Here is a 16,712-nt window from a genome sequence, read left to right as displayed (position 1 = left end):
GCATGGGTTTAGTGCGGTTGTAAAAGCTCTTTAATAGGTTATGTCCAAGTCCCGGTTTGCACTTAGCCCTACCCATGTGACTGACTGGCTGAAGTTAGTATGTCAATAATAACTCAATTGTCAAGTATGCTTTTCCAGCTCTTATGTTTTATCTTCATTGGTAGAGTAATGGAAACTGTAGCACGATGGTCAAGGGTTGTTTTGGGAACTTTTGCTATAGGCCCTGATCATTTCTTGAAAGTTTCTCCCCTCTTTTTGCCCCATTTCATGCTGCTTACTTCCCTGCCTAATAAGGATTACCAAAAATGTATAAACTATTCAAATCAGCTTGTATAAATCATTAAAATACAAGGCCGTGTGAGTAATTTTATGAGCAAAAACTAAGGGCAATATGTCTAATGAACATAACACATTAAATTCCACAAACAAGTAGCGAAATTAATACCTTCATGTAGTTAGATACAAATTAAAAATCAAAGAAACAACTGTAGCTATGATTTGTTGCTTCTGTGTCTGCTCAGTGACACATGCAAATGCCTCACACTTGGATGTGCTAAACCAAGACGACATGCAGAGTCAGCTCTCACTATAAAGCATAAACGCATACACATTTAGGCAAACTTAGCCCTGTGTGCACCGTCGGCGTGAAACGATATTCCACTTTGAGAAATCCGGATTAAAATGTATCCGGCCGAATGTTTTGACCTTGTTACTGAGGGATAGAAATGCATATACCCGCTCTGAGGAAGGTAAGAATTTTTGTAATGAGAAAATACAATCCCCGTAGGGAGCTGGTAGAATCTTCACTTCACTATAATGCAACTATAATTCATCTTGATCACCTGAAGTCTTTGTGCTAGCTCCATGTCTCTATAAATTGAGATTTTTTTCCAGAATATTTGACGCCAACCACTGCCCAATGCTAGGAATTAGATACACAAGTCGAAAGCTCTTGTTTCATGTTTAAACCATTTATTTCTGATTACAGCTGACTATAAGCCCTATCCCCTTGCCTATATGCTAATTTTACCTTAAAGGTGCACTGTGTAACTTTTCTGGTGGAGTTATAAGCTTCACCCCATGAAGAGTTAAGTTAGTGCGTTTGCTTGCAAGTGTTTCCGAGTATGGCATTACACATATTTATCAGCAAGTGATGCCACAAGGCCAAGGTACAGGATCAGATCTGTGGAGAGGCAAGCCCACTCATAGTAAGAATGTTTTGTTTTTGTTTTTTTAAGTCAATAAAAACACATTGAGTCAAGGCAGTACTGTGGAACATTCAAGACAAAGCAATAACATCTCCATGAAGACAACCACATAGGACCCTCCACCATTAAAGTTACCCTGTGCACGTTTAAGTATTTTAGTAAGTTCCTGCGATATATTAAATACAGCCACATTGCAGTGTTGTGGTAAACAAAGTCAAAGAGGGAAAAATATGTGAATTTCACAGAGACTGTAGCCCTTTTTTGATTCATTTCTAGCCAACAGGAGCAGCTCATACCAAGACTGTGGTGGATCCAGGGCCATGTTTGTGTATGTTTCTGCAGCACAGCATGTCCTTTCACACCCACATTTCCCCATTTATTCTGCACTTTTTCTTTGCCTACTTTCTGTTCCATTCCTCCCTCGCTCTCTCTCTCCATCAGAAATGTATTCATGTAATTAAGCTGCTAATACACCGTCAAAGAATTGTCTAATTCAGCAAGGAGGAATTAAGGAATCTGGCATGAGTCATTAGCCAGTGGAGATGTTCTGTAGAGCATTTTCAATAAGAGCGCCAATGGATGTACGCGGCGAACTGGGTACTTTATATTTGTAACATGACGTATGCATGAGACTGTGAGCGATGATAATTGCCATATGTGAGCATGCAAAATTGCACGTGGGTGAAGCAAAGACAACAATTCTGAGCATGTAATCCATCAAAACAATCAGGCTACACAGCGGAGTTATTATTATCATTGTAAACATTTAGTTACTCCAGGCGAGATGCTTAATTGCAATTGATGTTTTGCACTATTGTGGGTAAAAAGTGTATAAATTCCCAAAAGATTAACTGTGACTGGAGCAACGACACTTCTCTGGCTGTGAGGAGGAAATGCCAGCCTCCGCTAAACATGTAATAGCCTGCTTCATTTCTCATTTCAAGTTTTTAAATTGGTCCCTTTTGATCCATCTAGCAGGGTGCGTATACAGTATAGAGTGAACTTTGCAATCTTTGCGAAGACTACATAAGAAGTGTATTGGAAAGCTATAAAATTGTTGTGTGTTGAAAAGTACTATTTAATGTTTACACATCTCTACTAGGGTCTTCGGTTAGAGAAAGTTTAAATAAACATCCAGAGATCTTTGAGTTCACTTAGCTGTATTGCTTTTTGCAGAGGGAGTATAGGGTGCAGGGGCTAGGGGATACAGGGCAGGGTTAAGTTCACTGTGTGCCCCAAGATGAAGTGGATAATTGAGTCGGGAATAAACTCCACCAACAACCTTTCAAAGACCCCCCCCCATACGTGCACTTTTGTAAACCAAAGAAAACTGGAGAGAATGGAGTAAGAAAGAGAGGGGGTAGAGCTGGGAACGAGAACAGGGGTGAGAGAAGTGCGAGAGAAAATCCCAGCTACCCTCTGGGGGGAAAAGCTCCTATTGAAAAGCTATTAAACTTGCATTTAGCAGGATTGATTAGAAATGAAGAGGCCTATTAAAAGAGTGGGACAAGGGGACAATAGCGCGTCTCTGGCTGCCGTATGTTGCCCTCCTTTTCAGCAGCTTTCTTTTGCTTGGATCTGGACAGGGAGGGGTGAGGGGTGTCCAAGCCTGTCTGTTTAAGCGCTCCCACCAAGAGAAGCCAAGGAGGGAGGGGGCTTAACACCGCCTGAATAGAACGCTCTTTATCTTTCTCTGTCCCGCTTCCCCACAATTCTCCACTATGCAACAAAGAAGTAAAAAAAAGAAGAGTTTAAGTCCCCCCCAAGTGACTCACACAGGCTCCCCACTTCGATAACCAACCATGCACTCCTTCTACCTTCCTCGTGTGGATTAGTTACCTCTGGAGCGCTGCCATCTTTCTCCTGCCAGTAGGGTTTGTAATGCTCAATCTTTAGCATATAGAGGCACAAACTGTTGAGGCGCCGGATCCGTATTCATGCTGCGTTCCTTGTTCCTGTGTGTGAAGCCAGACCAACCAATCCGGCGAGACTCCTCAGTAAGCTAAGCGCACTTAAACACAGAGCCCAAGCAGCAGCAGGTGTGTCTCGGTTGAATTTTCCTAGCAGCCTCAAAAGGATGGATCCCGGGGGAACTTTAATGGAGTTTTGATTGTTTAACATCCATTTTTACTAAAAAGCACCCGCACAAGCACGACAGGCAGATTTTCCTCCCGAGATGGCGCTTTGCTTCATGCCAACACGCAGATAACCATATGGTGTTGGAAAAGAGTTAAATAACTTATGAGGCGCTGCTGACTCAAGAAGCCACAGTTTTCACATGTTCGCTACATCCATCCCGTCGGAGCGTGTTAGAATCCACAATGACGTGTTATTTTATGCATTTCAGGTTGTGTTAACATCAGTTTGTACTTAATATACAGGGAACTTTGCAGCCCACTTTGCTATAAAGTTATGTCTAAAAGAAGGTCCAGTTGTTTCCACGATGGTTCTATTCAAAAATTCATAACTACATTCAATAAACTCACCAAGCATCTCAAAATCAATATGACTTATTTTACAGATTGGAGTTAGTTTATTGAATTTTTTTGTCCTATATCTCGAAGGTACACAATGTAAGTTTGGCATAACACCTGTCCCTGTGAAGACGAGCAGAACAACATTACCATGCTACCTACTTTTTATCAATAAATCCAGTACAGACAAGTGTGAGACAATACCACGGAACATTCCTGGCAAAGCAATAATTTCTACGAGACAAGCAGGTTGCTCTTTCATGACGCTTCTTTTGATTCATACTTACTAAATACTATATTCACATTGCTTTTTCGCTCTTTCTTCCAGGGGCCTCCAAAGCAGCCTACTTCTCCCAGCAGCCCCAGGACCAAGTGGTGGTTGCGGGCCAGTCAGTGACGCTGCCCTGTGTCATTGTGGGCTACAGAGGGATGGTGCAATGGACCAAAGATGGCTTGGCATTAGGAGGAGAACGAGATTTACCAGGTACTACACTATCCGTTTGTCTTCACTACACCGGCGTTATTGCTTCCCCCATCTCGCTCTGTCTTGTTGCGATCAATGCCACATCTCATTAGAAACACTGCCTCCTCTGTCAACTGTTAAGGTTTTACACAAATGAATGGAGAGAGCAATGTACTGCATGAAGGCAGACCACAGCTGCGCAGACCAAACTTTAATTTATTCTTTAGCATTTTAAGAGTCTTGTAAGAAGGTAGATAATCAATTGTTTCTTGTCACATCTTGGCATTTAAATGTGCTTAGAAGTGGAGAGAAAGCAGTGAGGGTTCCTCTTGACCTTAACATCCCAGCTTTATTTTGTATTCCACCTCATAATGCCGCCATAATGAGCTTTCTGTCTATTTTTCCTCTCTTGTTGTAGGCACACGTCAGTTCCTTATATGTTTATTATGGTTTGTTTGCCTCTCTAATGTCTTTCGCCTTGTTGGCTTCATGCAGGATGGACACGCTACTCCTTAATGGGCGACCCACTATCAGGCGAGCACAGCTTGCTGATCGATTCGGCTGAGTTGGCGGATGACGCGGTGTATGAGTGTCAGGCTACACAGGCAGGACTGCGCTCCCACCGTGCCAAACTCACTGTACTAGGTAAGAAACATGATCTACACAGCACGCCTTTGTGGAGGACAGGCAGCCAATCAAGGCAGTGTCTTCATTACAGCTCACAAGGGTATTGACTATACCTACAGCACTGTGCAGTAGTGAGGTGTGGAACCAATGCTTTAGTAAATACAGATTTTTTATGTGTTTATATGGTTATATAACAGACATAGATTTAATAAAGCATTCATATATAAAATTATATTTAACATGGTTTAGGTTAATATAAAGAGTTTTTTTTATTTATTTTGAGGCTCAGACTTTGCTGATTACAAGGACTAATTGTTTGGTTGTTTTGGTTTGTGTAGTAAAAGCTTTTTCCCTGAACTAAAATGTATGTGATTGTGAGCCTAGGTCTCTTGTCATTAAATATATAATACTGTTAAGTGAGACAAGTCTTGGCAGACGTTTTCAGAGTCATTTTGATTTTATTTCAAACTTAAGTTGTGACAGTTAATTCCCTTTCCTACAGTACGCTTTTACACAGTGCAACAACAACTAGATTTCTCAATTAACAACAAACTATTTACCATTGACTCACCAGAGGAACATGACAAATATCTCTTCCAAGTTCACGCCCCTAATGTCTCATATTAATGCTTAGCCAAGAGATTCTGGAAAAATATGGCCTGTCCCTGTGCCTCAGAAGTGATAATCACGGCGGTGTGGACGTCCGGGGTAATGTGATTGCTGTAGTCACAAATGACTCTCCGCGTCACTTGAAAGTCAGGGTTTGCACTGTTAGCACATTTTACAATGAGCCACAACATTTGTCAGCTGCACTGCGCTTTTTACATTAACATGATGTGAGTGATCTACTTCTTCATGTGGGACTTCCAACGAAGGAGAGAGAGAGAGAGATAGTGAGTGAGGGGTGAGGGGAGGAAGGTCCTCTGGGAGATGGATGTGGCATAGCACTGCTGGCATCTGCTGGCATGTAAAGGAACATCAGTCTATTAATTAAACCTGTCAATTGTGTTTATATTTGCTTACGAGCTTGAAGAGGGGTAGACTCGGACGAATTACAAGGCTCTTATAGCAGAGTGTGTTGTCCTTGAGTCAAGCTGTTGGCATTAAGGTGCCAGTTCATGTAGTCAGAGATGAGTGCCACAGATGGGGTTGCCATGGAAAGGCAAGCCGTTTGTGATTATGCTTTGTGGGATCATCTGAGGCTGCCCACCTTTCAAAAGTTTAGTGTCACTGCAAAAAAGCAAAGGTCCTCAGGCAGACTGGTCATCCACTGCCCACACAATGAGTCAAAGATGCCCACGTGGAGGCTGGAACAAAAGTTGATAATGCCACTTAAAATCCCATTTAAAGCTCTATAAAAGCCTGGCTCGCAAATGTTACATCTACATAAAATGAATCAGATGCATTGCTTTAGACCCCATGATTGTGTGTGGACACAGGGGTTGAAAAGGGCTGTTTAGTGTGTGTGCGAATCAATGTGGCCAGACGACACCAAAGCAATCCGGCACAGTCAAAGGAGTCAACGCAGGAGTGCAGTCAGGGGAATCGGCATGGAAATTAAAATCACCTAGCGCTCGGATTCCATTAGTGTCCGTAGCGCGGCAGCGGAAGGACCTCTGACAATTCAGATACACACAGTGAAATTGGTTCGGTGGAAAGAGCGAGAAAGGGCAGCACAAACTCCATGTTTACGCCTTCTCTTATTGGCCGGGGAGATAGGCGCCTTCATCAGGGCTGGCATGCTTGGCTTGCCAATGGTGCGTGCGAAACCATGCAAATAAATGAACAAATAAGCAATTCACTTGAAACATCACTCTGCAACAGTAAGAGCAAATAGAGCAATACTTCTTGTCCCAAGAAAGAAAATAAGGTTTATATTTATTTGTTTATGTTTTCTGATAAATGACAATTGTTTGTTAATCCACAACCTGTTAAGATGAAAAACCTAGGATATGTAGTTGGTGTTGCTGTAGCAATTTATTGTTGCTGAGCTAAGAGCAACTCCAGTCCAATATCAGTGAGAGCGTACAGGAGTCTGGAGCTGGAATGAGTTTTTGTTCTAAGTATTTATTTGTTTTGTTCTGTGCAGTTCCTCCATCAGACCCGGTGGTGGAGGGCGGTCCAGTGGTGCGTCTCAAAGCCCACACACCACACAACCTCACCTGCAAAGCCTCAGGAGCCAAACCAGCAGCCGAAATCACCTGGTACAGAGACGGAGAAGTCATGGAGACAGCCATTTACTCCAAGGTACACAAAAAAGCAGCATTCAATCGTTGATGTTTAAGGGTTGCAGAATGATGAAAGAGTTACAGTTACCATAGCAATTAACAATTTTAAGTAAAATATGATATATTTTGAATAGAAAAAAGACACTTGAGAATCTACTGGGAATGAGCAACATTAAATTTTTCTATTGACTAAATAATTGATGCACTACTGCAGCTTTGATGCACTGGAAACATATTAAGCAAATGTTGGATTTAAAAACCTACATCTTGAGCAATTTCCAAAGCCACGTAAGTTAAGAATATGAGTAAAATAGACAAAATATGTTCTATAAAAATATATTACATAAAAATAATAAATGTGTCAATCAGTCTAGAGCATAATGTCCTGTTTAAAATGACCTTTTTTCCATCTACCTTTAATGGTCTTTGATATTGCTCTGATATTTTGCCACCTTTGGATTTTGCCTGCCCATTCAGCCCCCCTCCTGTATGCTTTCACCCCCCCCACCCCACATGCACACACACTCCTCCACCCCCCCATCCCCTCCCCCGTCTATCCCCCTGCTCACTAATGCAGCCACACTAGAGCACAACTGGAGCATGCCAAAGCTCAGACAGGCATGAGTGTTTCATACAGTAGAGTTTTCTGTGGAGGAGAAATCAGCCACAACAATGCAGAAATACAATGGGAATGCGCCGGAGCGTAAGGCTTGCCACGGCTGGGAAAAAGTGTCACATTTTTCATGCTCCCTGACCACGCTAAACGACGCTAAACGGTACATTTAGGAAGCCTGCACTGAGAAGAAGCAGAAGAAGAAGTGATAGGAGGAGGCTGGGGCTGAGGAGGAAGAATGGAAGAAAAATAGTGATGCGTGATGGCAACATTCAAAACAGTCAGGAGTAGCGGACATGGAAAGCACTCTACACACGAGGTGGTGACAGGAAGCGATGTGATTTAATCTAGCATAAAAACACTTTCTGCGTCCAGCTGTGGTCGGGAAAGGGTCCATTGACGTGACCAGGGAGAAGGCTCAGCTTGCCCTTGCTTTTCCCAAACATGTGCATCCAGTAAACAAAAGTCTTTGGCCAGAGTGGCATTCACGCTTTTACATGCGAGACGTTGATATGTGTTTCAGTCAGAAAGCAGTAAGCCACATCTTGGGAATCTACACCTTTCCTCACTTAGGTGTATTGATTTCTGGGAGCAGTAAATAGATTTAAAAGATGATGACAAACAAGGAGCGCTGACGGGGAACACTTTCAGAAATGTGAGACCAGCACAATATTCCCAGCTGCGTCGTAAAATATATGATTTAACAGCCACGTCAAAGAAGGAGATGGCAATTTTAATACATTGCACTTAAAAAATAGAACTCATTGTGTCACTGGGGGCTTTGTAAATGCATTCTCAAACAGCATCTTACTACGTTGTATCATAAACGTTCTTAACATTACTTGATATTAGTAATGTATTTAACTGTAAAACTACACGGACGACATGCTGGTATAAAGTGCATTTTTATTGTTTTATTGTAGACGCCAATGGAGGACGGGAAGAGGGAGTCAGCTGTCAGTATGCTTCCCATTGTTCCGGAGGACAGTGATTCCGGACGCACCTACACCTGCCGTGTGCTCAACCCAGCAGCCCCCGCGGGACGCCAAACATCCATCACCATCAATGTCCAGCGTGAGTACACTACTGGGATTATAGAAGGCTTTGATATTAGCCAATTAGCATTAGCCAGTTATCAAAATGCTAATGAATTTTTACTTTGGCTTAACTCTTTAAAATATAATATAAAAACATAGTGGTAGTGCCATATTGGTGGATTTTTAGGCCTGTATAGAAATTTACCAATAAACATGCATTAAAGGTTGTCTCCTCCCCAAAATCATGCCCGGAGTTTTGTTTTGTTTCATTCACACGTTTGAGTAATCTGCATTATTAGGCTAAAAGCTCAAAATGCTCTGCTCCACCTTGTGATGCCATCAAGTGGTACATCATTAAGTTAACAGCTCCTTTTACCTTTTGTTCAGTAGAGATTGGCAATTCCAGGTCTGAAATAATGCAAATGATTCTAGTGAAATTGTATGGAGTTTAAAACACAGTGTAGGACTTCTTGTATTACCACATGACATCACAAGGCGGAACAAGATGGAGTGTTTTCAGTTTGCGAGAAGAACTCGCAACTAAATATGCAGGGATTGTGTGTTAAAAATGTGTGAATGAAACAAAACACAACTTCAGGTATGTTTTGATGAGGAAACAACCTTTTAACATAGATAAGAAAATTGCTTAATATGGGCCCCTTAAAATAGCTACGAACTATTCGACTAAATTCTGTTTGTGACGAGTGACATTTTAAAAGAACTAATCATATTAGTCAACAACCAAAAAAGATTAACATTATACCTACTTACAGATTGTTGTAAAAATATTATTCATATCTATATTTCTTCCTTTTGCCCTAATACTAAGTGATTTTCTTTTTTACTTTAGACCCTCCTGCAGTGACATTATCAGTCCAGCCACAGACAGTGACGGAGGGAGCCAAGGTCCTCTTTATCTGCTCTGCCTCGGCCAACCCAGAGATCACTGGATACAGGTAAACACGGGGATATGCCCTAGCCAGCAGATGTGTCCATACTGTTAAGCCTGTGCTAGATAAGCCACATTTGAACTGTGGTCGAGTATGTGCTTGTTGTGGAGCAGAGGATAAATAGCCTGCTTGATTGGCAGAGTTTGATTGAGATTGACATGAGCCATGAATCAGCTAATAGCCACTTTGTCACGCCTGGCTAAGTGCCTTCCCCGAACTAATGCAAGTGTATAATGTGATTATTGGTGTGTCCCAGGTGGTCTAAAGGAGGAGTCCCCATTAAGGAGGCAAACGGGGACAGCCTGGAGGTGACAGTTGACTATTCCTTCTTCACGGACCCTGTCTCCTGTGAGGTGTCCAACTCCGTCGGCAGCACCAATGTTAGCACTCTGGTGGATGTCCAGTGTAAGCTACGTTTTTCATGATTTTCTGTTTATGCTATTTTTCAAAGCCAAGCATGTATTGATTAGTTGCTGCTCTATGTTGCTTCACCCCAGTCGGCCCCAGACTTCTCTCGGAGCCCAAGCCAATGACAGTGGATATGGGGATGGACGCTGCCTTCACTTGTGCCTGGACCGGGAACCCTCCTCTGACCCTGGCCTGGACAAAGCAAGGCTCCAATGTGGTAAGGAAGTGTGCATTAGTCGCCACCTTATTTTGGTAGCAAAGCCCCTTCAACACCAGGCTTCAACACTGTTTCCCCCAGAGAGTCCTGGGCCTACAGGCATGAATCCCTCACACATCCCCTTCACACTCGCATGTTGCTCAGGCTTCAACACCTCTTCTCTCATGCTCCCTCTGGGATCAAGGCCTCTGGCAGAAAACTGTCCTGTGACATATTCATGCAGCATTGCCATATATTCATCAATCATTCATTTGTGTTCAGTTGGATAGTAACAGAAAACACAGAGATTTTGGGGTAGTCTTTATTTTGTTAATTTGCAAGGAAAGATCAGTTCATACAGTGTTGAGGAACAGTTGCCTTTGCTTCAGTTTCTGGGTTTTTTGATGATATACAGATTGGGAGAAGGTCAAATTAATACTGTTAAATGGTTGATTTTTGTTATAATATAGCAAATTCAAGAGTCTAGTGACTAATTTAAGTGACTGGGACTGTGTGTATTTACCTTTAAGATATTTATTATGAGAATACCAAGTAATCAATAGGACAATCAGGCTCTTGCCCCTATCTGGGAGTATGGCATAATTAATTTCTAGAGTCTGAAAACCACCATCACATTTACAGTAGTATGTGGTTACATATTGTCAAGGTTTACTGGTGTAATATAATTTTGCAGTACTGGTATTCACTATATTCTTTCCACCTCTATAAACCTCAGCATTAGTTATTTTGCTCCAGATTTTCTTTCTATGTAGGCTTCCAGCACATTAGACACTTGAGCATTAATTTGCTCTAAATCAATTTGGTAGAAAAACCAAATTGGACGTTTCCATCGCAGCTCTACATCATCCGATAAAAGTCTCTTAGCTTGTCCCATCACTGGTAACATCAGAGGGGCTTCTAATATAATTTCTTAGGTGGTGCTGGAGTAAACACCCCAGTAAAAAAAGATGGCGTAAGCGATGCTGTCAGCCCTTAAGAGTGAAAGCTTTTAGCCTTTCTGAGCAAATCACGCCAGGAGTTTTTTTCTAATCCGCCTACTGCCACTGTCCCTCACATCGCTACAAGTAATGGATTAATTGGGTTACTCCATAAGTGTGCTGAAATAAAAAATTGAAGAGTGGGAGTGATGTGGGCAGCAGTGGCAGGAGAGAGAGTGTGTGTGTGTGGGTGTGGGTATGTGGGTTGGGTGGGTTGGGGGGGTAAAAGGATTAATCACAGCATGATGGAATGACAGGATCAATGAGCTAAGGAGCACTGAGTGAGCGAGGCTACTCCAAAGGCTAGGGCCCACTCACACCACGCTATGCGACCATCCGTCCCCACTGTTTAATTACAACAATCTTCCCAGCAGCACGATCGCTCTGAGTGCTTAATGCTCTGATTAAGGCTCTTCACAATGAAATTAAACTCAAAAACACTAGCATTAGTTACAGCGGCCAGCCCACCTTACTGCAGCCGACGCAGAGGTCCTCGCGTGTCGAATTAGCTTTGCTCATGCACCTTTTTCACTTCTCACTTGTCTTGTCTCGCCAGGTGCTCAGTAACAGTAACACCTTGCAGTTGAAGGCTGTGACCCAGGAGGATGCGGGGGTCTACACGTGCAAGGCCATTGTACCACGGATTGGAGTGGCAGAAAGAGACGTTACTCTAACTGTAAACGGTTAGTGGCGTTTATTTAAACCTATACAGTAGAATTAACATGTGATGGCTGTGTAATATTAATAGGGTTTTCATTGTTCTGCTATTCGCTTTGTTCTTCGCACCAGGCCCACCTATCATCACAGCAGATGCCACACAGCACGCCATCAAGCACTCCAAGGGCAAGCTGGAGTGCAGAGTGGGAAGCAGCCCCCCACCTGATAAGATTGTAAGTGCCGCGTCTTCTTTTTTCAAGTCATTTTCTATATGAAGGGAACCTTACACATACGCCATCACAGCTATACAGTGGCTAATCAATGTGGTTTTACCCCTGACCTTACCTTCACATCTCACCCACTAACAAACAGACACTTATTCACAACTGTAATTGCGCTAACTTTCACTGAAAAGACACTAGTGCCAAGAAGAGCTGCAGGAGACAGGTTTCCAGCAGGTTTTAGCCAAAGTGCATTCAATTAGCGGCCCAGGAGGCATCACTCAGTTGACCCCACTGAACCGCAGAGCATACACTGGGCTGAGAGGGGATAATTAGGGTGTGAGGAGGAGTGAGAGACAGGTGCCCTACTGGCCCTGAGCTGGAGACAGCACACAGCAGCCTTATTTCATACTGCAGTGAGCAAACCCTCCTTAGGCCTCACCCACAGGGCACACGTGGGAGGCAGCTTAAACATGAGCCCGTGAGCTATGTCAGTGGTAGAGCCGCTCAGAGGTCAGCAGAGGGAGGGCGGAGAGAGTAGCGTATAGTGAGGATGTAAAGATAAACAGCTACCTGTGCTAGAACTCATGACAGCTGTTGTTGGGGCGCATTATGTAAAATCTACTTGAACCATGTTATAATAATTATGCAAGTTTGAATAATCCTGTATTGTCCGAGGGACGAGTGCTCAGAAAAAGTTTGGTTTTCACTTACTTTCTATTTCCACCCACTACTTACTTTTTACTTACTACTTACTATTTCTACCCACTATTTACTTTCAGATTCAGACTCAGGGTCATACAAGTTAAGTTGAGGCCTTTCAGTCTATGACCCTGTCTCTACTCCTAAGATGTTTTAGATCAAAATGTTATTTAAAAATGAACAAAATGTAAAATAATTACCTATTTGAAAAAAAAGCATGTGTCTTCTTTAAAGATGTGACTAACTCCCTGTTGCTCCCCTCATTAGGTGTGGACTTTTGGAGACATGACTCTGTCCTCGGGCTCTTCTGGTCGTTATTCGGTGCACACAGTCACCAGCAGTGTCGGGGTGGTGTCGACACTTGTGCTGTCCGAGACTTTGGCGCAGGATTTCCAGATGCGCTACAACTGCACCGCCTGGAACCGATTTGGCACCGGCACAGCTCTAGTTACACTAAAGGAGCAAGGTACATCACCCTATCTGTTTTACTAATACTCAGAGTGGCGAAGAGGCCAGATTAAGTGGAAGCACCAGGCTCGTCCTGTGCTTATCTTAATTATACTCCTCTAATCGATTTGATTTAATCAGCAGATGGCTCCTTTAATGAATATGTTTGCCCCATAACATAGATATTGATTAGGGGCAAAAGTCAATTAAAGGAAACCACATGTGTTTGTGGTGACGCTCATATTATGTATCACTGTAACTGAGCCCAGCCCAGCATCCCTGCCCCATTAGGTCATGTGAGAATTAGCCACTGCTACTACACACTGTTGTATTATGAGCCTTTGTTGCGGCAGACACCAAAAAAGGTCTTCAGCAGTAATTTACATCAAGGCTGTGGAGTGGGGTCTCCGGAGAAATGGCTAGTGGTATCTCCTGGAATCTCTAATTAGATTACTGTCTATTGCTTCATTGCATGTCAGGCCTTATTACCCTCCTCTCACAGAGATTACAGACAATGGCCAGGCAGTGTGAAGTCGGAGTGGCAGCAATAGCATAATAACATACGCTAGCTGTGAGAAGGACAGAGCTCATGACATATGAATTTACATAGCCAATGACGGGTGTGGGGTTAGCAAGACAAATTCATCGATCTATTCCTCTTTGTATAGTCATTTGGATGCAGGCTTGTAATTTACCATATATTCTTATACTATTCTTGTTACAGAAGCCTTGCCTATGCTGATCATCGTTGGAGGAGCGGTTGGGGGAGGCTGTGTGCTCCTCATATGTGTCATTACTTTGGTGTCTTTGTGCTGCAGACACACAGGCAAAGGTGAGCTCAACGGTTAGTATGAACTACCAATTCTAATTAATAATATAAACATTTAATATTTATAGTAGTCACTTGAATATTCAAAAAAAAATTGTGATTTTTGTCAATAGGTAAAAGATGCACCCGTCTCTCCAAGAGTGATATCCGAGTTCAGATAGTTCACAGTGATCACAATGCAACCCGAGGCAATGACGATGAGGAGGATGTCAAAGAGCCCATGGTAAAACTTTTTTATACTTACTGATGACTTTAATAATGGCTTAAGATATCTGACATCAACCCTAATAGTTTTGTTTTGCGCTTATTCAAATGAGATTCATCTTAGTAATGTTTTCACATGCTTGGTCTTCCCTCAGGCTCCAAACAGCAGCGAGTCTCCCGGGACATCCCGCACAGAACACAGCGATCTACTGGAGGAGGAGGAGGATGAACGATCAGACATTAAGGTGCGAAGTGCATACTTTGTATGATTAGAAAATGCCAAGTTTAATGTACACAGCGATGATAGCCTCTTCCACATTTGACTGAAGTATACTTACTGAATGTTTTTCTATTAGGATCCAACCAATGGATATTATAATGTGCGTGGACATGATGACCGGCACATTCGAGGCTCTGGATTCGGATCGGAGTTTGCCCCAAACTCTCGTCCAGTCTACACCCCCTCCCAGCTGCCTTCGCCGAGCCCAGTGTACGGCCAGCACGGCACCCAACCTCGGATCTATGAGTTCGCCCACAGATATGCCACCAACACTGTGAGCCGCTCCTCCTATGAGCAGCAGCCCACGCAGCAGCAGCAACCGGCACAGCAGGGAAACATGTACCCCACAGACCCTGTGTACAGCGGCTCTGCCTACCTGCCCGCGCCCTATGGCCGCGCCTTCACCAGCTATGTCAAACCTGCCTCCTATGAGAAGGTGGATGCTTATGACCAATCGGACCAGGCTAGCAAAGTGTCTAGTTCATCTCGTTTCTCTTACGCGTCTTCACAGGTGTCATCCCAGCAGTCTGACTATGGGCGGCCCTCACAGCGAATGCAGACTCATGTCTGATGGACTAAACAAAAAGACAGTTAGTGGATAACTGCTGTGTGGACTAACATACTCAGTGACTTTCTCTACTTGGATGGTCCTTAATGGAATTTTGAACAGTATTTGGATGAAGTCATTTTGGTTATGAAATAACCAAGCCCATTCTAGAGGGAACAACAATGAAGCTGGAGCAATCAAAAGACAGTGATGTTCGAGCTTCTAAATAAGTGTGATACCTCATCAGGTTATCTCCATGTGTTCAATCAGACTATGGAGGTATTCTGCCAGTGAAGGGCCAACTTTGTACTCTCATCAATATGAATGGCCAATCGACTGGGGGAGCTGTTTACCTGCATTCCAGAGTTTACTAAACATCAGCTATGGCCTCTTATTTCTTGAATGAAGAAACTACAAGCTACAAGATATTCAAGGAAATACACATTTACTGTTGTCTGCCATTTGGTGTTTTGTTGGCATGCAAAAGGAATTCTAAGCACATTAGTGTCTATCATCAACAAAGGAGTGAGTTAACCACAGAAACTGTCTATTATGATTCTGCACAACAGGCTAGCTCTACTGACCACCAGTGCTGCAGACACTGAACTTTGGTACATCCAGTCAGAGGTGGAGCCTGAGGGTCAGTGCTGGTCATTGGATAACACCTGTGGTGGAGTAATGAGGAGAATGTGTAATTTACCAGACAAAGGTTTGATGTATGTATTGTACCAAGAGGGACACAGGAGGGGTTAAGGAACCCAAAGATGGGGCTGACTGTATAGAGGTGGTTTTGTAAGGTTAAGTTAATGGAGAAACAAAGAAATTGCTTTTATGGAACAATCAAAAAACGAGTTTAGATTCGAACGATGTATTGGCAATCTTGAATAGAAATAAACTTGAAAGCAGCATCGTCTGGCTCATGGGTAGAGTATGGCAGTCCAAAGGTGTACCACACACTCCAGATTCTGACATGTTTACAAAAACAGTACTACCCTGAATATCATGTGTACAAATGATTGAGCCCATACTTTTTCTCTGTTGCATGCAAACGATGTGTCTAGTGAAACTCTTGAGCGTTTATCTTCATGAACATTTCATGTTTGAGCCGTAGCTTTGTGCACACGGCCCGTTCCACTTTCTGAACATTTCTGTATGAATGCCTGTACTGCCATTTGTCTGAGGCTGAGGCAGCCAACAAGAGAACAATGACACTTAAAGTGAGAGAGCAAAGATCATCGCTTGTCTTTATTTTTATATTTTTAATGAGCCTTAATGTACAGCGTGCAAGCTGCTAAACTGTAAATTTGATCTTTATATACATTTATCTGTTGATTTATTTTGGTTCATAAGAGTTTGTTGTCCATCTATCATTCAACGCAATTAATGCTTTTTGGGTCACAACTAATTGCCATCCATTTTTATTGTTTTAATAATGTATTGAGAAGTTTATTTGCTATAATAAGCTATTGTTGCTTGTACCTTTGTACACATATTTATATTTAAATAAAATCATTTCCGATAACAACTGTCTGGTGTGAATCCTGGGGAAAGAGGCATGGTGAGTGCGGAAGCCTAGCTGGGTTTAGGGCACAGCAACAAACAAAGCCTCCCATGTCGCAGCAA

At 42.8% G+C, this 16,712-nt stretch overlaps 1 protein-coding gene across 2 annotated transcripts in view; it reads left to right on the top strand.

Annotated features, from left to right (window-relative positions):
• Positions 1 to 16,603, top strand: part of kirrel3l (kirre like nephrin family adhesion molecule 3, like) — a 33,268-nt gene extending 16,665 nt beyond the window's left edge. The window contains exons 2-15 of one of the 2 annotated variants that reach the window (XM_020937377.2): positions 4,011 to 4,166; positions 4,641 to 4,790; positions 6,862 to 7,019; positions 8,537 to 8,687; positions 9,501 to 9,606; positions 9,857 to 10,005; positions 10,098 to 10,225; positions 11,759 to 11,885; positions 11,992 to 12,092; positions 13,050 to 13,248; positions 13,954 to 14,061; positions 14,172 to 14,281; positions 14,418 to 14,507; positions 14,619 to 16,603. In XM_020937377.2, coding sequence (XP_020793036.1) covers positions 4,011 to 4,166; positions 4,641 to 4,790; positions 6,862 to 7,019; positions 8,537 to 8,687; positions 9,501 to 9,606; positions 9,857 to 10,005; positions 10,098 to 10,225; positions 11,759 to 11,885; positions 11,992 to 12,092; positions 13,050 to 13,248; positions 13,954 to 14,061; positions 14,172 to 14,281; positions 14,418 to 14,507; positions 14,619 to 15,113 — 2,228 coding nt within the window. In that variant the 3' untranslated portion in view covers positions 15,114 to 16,603. Of the gene's footprint in view, positions 1 to 4,010; positions 4,167 to 4,640; positions 4,791 to 6,861; positions 7,020 to 8,536; positions 8,688 to 9,500; positions 9,607 to 9,856; positions 10,006 to 10,097; positions 10,226 to 11,758; positions 11,886 to 11,991; positions 12,093 to 13,049; positions 13,249 to 13,953; positions 14,074 to 14,171; positions 14,282 to 14,417; positions 14,508 to 14,618 lie in introns of both variants that reach the window. The other variant, XM_055164330.1, reaches the window with a different exon arrangement.
• The last annotated feature ends 109 nt before the right edge of the window (positions 16,604 to 16,712 follow it).

The sequence above is a fragment of the Boleophthalmus pectinirostris genome, unplaced genomic scaffold, assembly GCF_026225935.1.
Source record: "Boleophthalmus pectinirostris isolate CB_2022bp ecotype Guang Dong unplaced genomic scaffold, ASM2622593v1 HiC_scaffold_6, whole genome shotgun sequence".
NCBI lineage: Eukaryota > Metazoa > Chordata > Actinopteri > Gobiiformes > Gobiidae > Boleophthalmus > Boleophthalmus pectinirostris.
This window is presented reverse-complemented; position numbering and strand designations above follow the sequence as displayed.